This window comes from Sinocyclocheilus anshuiensis, unplaced genomic scaffold (assembly GCF_001515605.1).
Source record: "Sinocyclocheilus anshuiensis isolate Anshui unplaced genomic scaffold, SAMN03320099.WGS_v1.1 scaffold278, whole genome shotgun sequence".
Taxonomy (NCBI): domain Eukaryota; kingdom Metazoa; phylum Chordata; class Actinopteri; order Cypriniformes; family Cyprinidae; genus Sinocyclocheilus; species Sinocyclocheilus anshuiensis.
In genome coordinates this window covers 841,082-847,111 of record NW_015546072.1, presented here as the reverse complement: position 1 = coordinate 847,111, position 6,030 = coordinate 841,082, and the positions used below count along the sequence as shown (strand labels likewise).

The following is a 6,030-nucleotide window of genomic DNA, read 5'->3' as shown; positions in this document are numbered from 1 at the left end:
AAAATACCCCCGCCCCAAAAAAAAGAGACAGGAAAAGAGAAACAAATGCTTCGGTGTTTGTCTTCACGATTACAACCCGCGGTGTGCTACAAGGTGGCACCTTTCTGCTCCATGTCACCTGTCAGCCAACGGCTCCGAGAATGTTTTATTTATTTATTTATTTTATGGGACAAATTAGGAAAAATCGTATATATTGAATTCAGCTTAATCTGTTAATATAACACCCGAAATTAATTTAAACTCAGTAAAACTCAAAAATATAACTTCAACTCAGTAAACTCAATAAAAATATAACTTTTATATTAACAAATATTTTTAAATATAAAAAAATAAAATAAAATAAAAAACACATAAAAAAATAAAATAAAATAATAAAATAAAATAGTGTTTCGGCTTCTATGGAGCAGTGTACCCCATAGGACCCCAGATTTTTGTTGCATGTGGATTTATGTTATTGTGTCTTTTTTAATGATGAAATTATGATATTATTTTCTTCTGAAAATTCATTTTATTTTTTTTATTTTAATTATTATGATCTATAAATGAAATACCACAGATTTTGTTGTTAGACCTTAAGATGTTTAAGCTAAACATTTTGAGAGCTGACATGAACTGTTCTACAGAAATCGTGTTTTTAATCACTAGTCAATAGTGAAGATTTCCTGTTTGAGCACATGTTTTAGGAATGCTCTTTTTCAAGAACTTTCTAATTAGATTTAGATCAAATCACACTGAGTCTGAAAAACAACGAACGAAAGCATTTCACGACATGCCAGAAGATGGCAGTGCGGCATCACTCAATCCAAACATCCACACCTAACGAGTCCAGCCAAAAAGCAGATGAGTTATTGACGTCCATAATCAGCCTCTCATTCTGCGTATTTCTACCCACCGTTGGCACTATTTAAAATAATCAACACAATGTGATGACTTCATTTCTGAAGTCCAAGTACAGAGGCTGTTGTAGGCTGTGTTGGTAACACACTTTTAATGTGCTAATTCTCAAATGCCTGCTCTGAAGTGCTCAAGCCTGCACTCCACAACACAAAGTGCCAAAACGATATTGAAATTGGCTGCCAAAATGTGTCCGTCCTCCATTCCAAAAATCCAGCGAGATGCTGAAACACTTGGCCGATCCAGATCGTTCTCCCGGTTAGAGCAACGGCTTTTGTTAAGGGACTTAATCTCAAGTGCTTTCGCTTGGATAAAATCAAATAGATATTTAAAATGAAATCAAATTTACATTCTACTTGATGTTAGAGATGGATGTAGTGTGTATGAAAATGCTAATATCACTTAGTTGTTTGATATTCCGCTTAGTCAAATTCATTAGGGAAGTGAAACAAAACGCACACTGTGTAGGCATTCTTTCATCATGCTTCAGATTCACTTCTTTTCTATTAATTTCATACATAAAACTCATTTTTTATTCTAACATACCCTAATTTTAGAAAAAAAAAAATGTAAGCAATAGATATAAGCATTTTCTTCTACTTGAATAAAAAAAGACATCTTTGTGATGTCCTTGTCTTGGACAAGAATCCTTGTTGCCCTGTTATATTGCACTGAACCAAAGTTGAACTATAATAGATATTGATGGTAACAGCAATAGTGATTTGTGGATTTCTTTTGGTGCTTTTTGTAGATTAATGGACTGACAGGAAATTACATTTCAGATGCCGTTTAATGAATAGATGTCATGCTCTGTATTAGGTTACTGTTGGTCATTCATTGTCATTGTAAGACGGAATCCATGCAGGTGGAGAGGTTACAGTACATGCCCTGAGTGGAACACTGCGGCTCTGAAGTACAGGAAACTGAACGCCGTGGCTCCGGAATGGCCGACAAAGCTGGCGAACTGTCTGTGAATACCTGGATGTGCTCTGACAAAGCCTCTTGTCGCGTGTTCGCAGATTCGGTTTCTCCTTTTCCTCTCTATCATCCGAACCTTTTTCTTTCCCTTTCAGTTTGGGGTCGGTGGCCGTTCCCTCCCTGAGGAGAGCTCTCTCTGGGGGGGACCGTGGGTGATATGAGTGTCTAGGCTGGAAGAATGGCCCCAGAGCTCTGGGCATCTCTCTCTTGGCCGCTGGGTTGTGTGAAAGAGAGAAGGGTCACTTCCAAGCAGGCGAAGTGTCGGCTAACATCAGCTATCAATCAGACTCTGGCCCTCAGCTAGAATAACCAAACTTAAGAATGGAGTCCAGCGACAGGTTAAGGAACCACTATAGGCATATGAAAACAAATGGACGCTGCGGAGTAGAGACAAAGAAATGGATTTTCTTTGTGAGCGATAGATTCACAAATGACTCCCTTGGCGTGATTTTAAATTCCAATGAGTGTATTTTGTAATTAATTGAGTCAGGGGCTGAAAGATAGAAAACGAAATCTGTCAGTTTGTTGAAGGCTGATCTGTTATATTTTAAATATTTTTAATACTAAATTAAGTCATTATGATTTTATGAATGCACATATGGAAGATATTAATTCAAAGTGATGACATTCTAATTACTTTGTCTGAAAAATATATTTTGCTCTAATTAATGGGACAAGCTACAGATGTTTTGCTGAATTTTGCAAGAAATGTGTTTGCTAGGAGTATTACTGTAACTAGAATTACTAGAACTAGTACATTTTATTACTAGAATACCAAATGTTACAGAATTGTATTAATTTTTTTACTGGGCAGTGTTTTTCTGTAAGCAGCTTGTGCATATTACATATTTTGCTATATGCAAATTCTCAGATTACTTCCTTTATTGCATATTAAGTGCACCATTTACATTTGTAATTGTATTGATCCATTGTTTTCTGCTTTATTTCAATGTAGCTTATTTGTATTCATTTCTTTAAAGTATATTTGAAGCTTTAATATTAAAATTGTGAGAGAGGTCATTTAAAGATAACATTTGAACCAGTGTTGATAGTACGTATATTATGCACGTTAGAGGTGCCTAATTTGTGCCCCGTGTCCCCCTCGTTGAAATGTTGAGTGTGTGCGCATTGGGTAACAGTGCTGTAATGGATAGTGTGAAGGGCACGGAAATACATCTGACCTGTTTCTGCATGATTCTGAGATTTTCCACTGCTCTGCATGTGTGTTTGTGGGCATGTCCGGTCCAGTCCGATTTAATGCTATGTAAACTTTTCAAATGTAACGAGGTCTTTGTGGTGTGCGTTTATGTATAATAGCCTCTCTGTGGATGCATGGCTTAAGTACATTTCATATACTGTATAAGAATACTTGATTTATTTTACAAACCTGAATACTTACACTGAATATCACGTTTGATCTTTTTGTATTCAGTTGGGTTAACATTAACATTTATTAGTGTAAACTCTTAACGCTCATCAGCCTTCTCAATCTGGCAGATTCATTTTTATTATCTGTGAATAATATTGCCATGGCTGTGATTTTTGCTTAGCTCTAAATATGTCTCACAGAAACAATCGAAAGGTGGAGATTTTTAATTTTGGTTTTATGCATTTATTCGTTTTACTTTTTAAAATTTAGTTTGGATTAATGGCTTTACTAGAAAATATTTTTGGCTCTACTCATTGTATTTTACAGCTCTTTCAAAAATGTGAAGTTTCATATGAGGTAGATTGCAGTATATAAAGTTAGTGCTCATAGTAATTAGTTTCAAAGTTGTTGTTTTTTTGGGGGAAAATGTTAAAAGAACTATATATATATTTTTTTTTCAGTAAATAAAGCTAAAAAACAAAAGTATCAAATTGCTACACCGTGTTTTATCCTTTTTATGGAGTATGTGAACATTTAGTTCAAGCCGTGGGGTGATGGGCAGTAGGGTCACATTTACTATAGAGTAAGACCAGAAACATGCTTTTTGCTTTATGTTTTGAGCCCTTATAATGTTATTTAAGGAGAATGAGATTTTGTTGCAGATGATTGGACTCATTCATTGTGTTTTCACACTGAAAGACTTTAAAAGCATCATCTGTGCTCACACATGACAGACTGTGAAAAATAATCATTGTGTTACTGTTATGTATTACTGGTTGTCAGGTGTTCTGAAGGTATCCAATAAAAAACGAATTTAGATATGAAGAAATTAAATTGAGAGATTAGAACAGTTTCCAAAAAAATATAAAAAGTTACAATAAATGACAAATGTTGGTCTTTTTGAGCTTTCTAATTTTAGTTTTTGAAAAACTGACAGTTTAGAACCCAGTCAAATGATTGTTGATGTGTTTTAATGTGTGTTTTATAAATTCATCTTCAGAACGATGTCCTTACCTTTTGTTTGTTCATTCGTTTTCTCTCTTTCTGTAGCTTTTCGTTGTGGTTGTGTGGAATTTTGAGCTCTATATGGTCCCGCTGGTTCTCCTGATGCTGCTGGCCTGGAACTACGTTCTCATTGCTTCAGGGAAGGACACGAGACATGGAGATGTGGTGAGTTCTGTCACACACTGACCTGCACCTGCATTTCTATCTAGTACTCTTTCGTTCTTTCTGTATTTAATATTTATAAGTATTAAAATATCTATTAGAATTCCAAATATTTTGTCTCATTCAGCACTCATTCAGCACTTTCAAAACTTTTGAAAATGATTGTTTTTCAAAGTACGGAACAGGTGGGAACTCAAGCATTTCTGCGTGGCACTCCAAGCTGTTTATTTATTGAAATATTTTAATTAAAAAGTGTCAGTGCTGTGTCATTCTGAAGAGGACATTTAAAAAAAAAAAAATCATGCACACGTATGTTTAGAAAGTGTCAAAATGCTCTGCAGCACTTTCATTACAGTGTTGCTTTGATTTTGTTGTCTTTTGTGTCATTTTAAGCTGCTGTTTAAAATGTGTGGGCTTAAAGAATCAGTGGAACAGAGGTATAAAAAGAGCTCACCTTGAAGTGAATTGAATGGAATCGATTTTATATGTGTAGATTTTTGAAAGTCATTTAGTTGGAGTTTGAGAACTTCATACAGTAATTGAATAAAAGCTTTGGACTTGAATAAAATCGTCACCACCCAAGGTAGATAGTAAATTAATTATAGATCACTATTTCAGGGTATACATACGTTTTTACCAGGAATAGTCCCATTATATATATCTAAAATATCTAGGATATCCTTTGATTAAATGGGACAAGCATATGAACTACATTTTTTGAGTGTCCTGAATATAAGCAATCAAAGTTTCACTGGTATAGGGTCTCTGATATGTTTTTTAAATATCATACTTTATGAGACACTCTTTGTCAAATTTTGCAAAGAATAGGGGCCGAAAAAAGTAGCAAGAACCGAAGGACCTTAAGAAAGTGTCTGTACCGTAATTATGTTGTCCTGTAGATGGCGACATTGTTTGCAAAAACGCAAAAGCTCACCAGCTCTGTGATTCATTTATGTAGGTTCGTCTGTGTGTTTATTATTTACCATGCCAATACTGATACAGTTTTCCTACTGGTTTTAGATAAAAATTAATCATTTATAAAGAAATAAATCAAAATAAATATATTTTAATGGAAGATAACGCTGAAAAAACTTTTTTGTTGTCTTTTTTTATTCAAGCTCTGGTGGTAAATGTTTAATCATATATTAATGGATTTGTGTTATATTTACATATACTACAGTATAATATATGTAATGGGATTGCATGTTTCGATAATCATTGTAAATATGATAAAGAAGCTAAACTGGTTTATCATAACACACACACACTACTTTATGATGTATTTTAACAATATATTTTACTTTTTATGTGTAATGAGCTTGTGTGATGATTTAGTGAAGTGTGTGTGTGTGTGTGTGTGTGTGTGTGTGTTTTCTTTCATTGTTATAAAAGCCAGTTGGGTCAGAAGTTAGGGATTCAGAACTAGGTAATGGGTCAGAGGTGATACTGTCAGGACCTGTGGATTTAAGACACATGAGAGGGCTAGAGTCCGAGGTAATGCCTTTAACCCGTTATTCCTCTATCCACATCTCCTCTGCTCTCTAACAGTCCATTGTTCTGCATTTTGACGACTGTAACCACAACACACGGCTGGTGAGAGCAAGAGAGTTCAGATACAGTAA

The 6,030-nt window shown here is 34.7% G+C and overlaps 1 protein-coding gene across 1 annotated transcript in view; it reads left to right on the top strand.

Moving 5' to 3' along the window:
- Nucleotides 1-6,030, top strand: part of mctp1a (multiple C2 domains, transmembrane 1a) — a 103,114-nt gene that overhangs the window by 57,827 nt on the left and 39,257 nt on the right. The window contains exon 15 of the mRNA XM_016501048.1: nt 4,292-4,411. Coding sequence (XP_016356534.1) covers nt 4,292-4,411 — 120 coding nt within the window. The remainder of the gene's footprint in view (nt 1-4,291; nt 4,412-6,030) is intronic.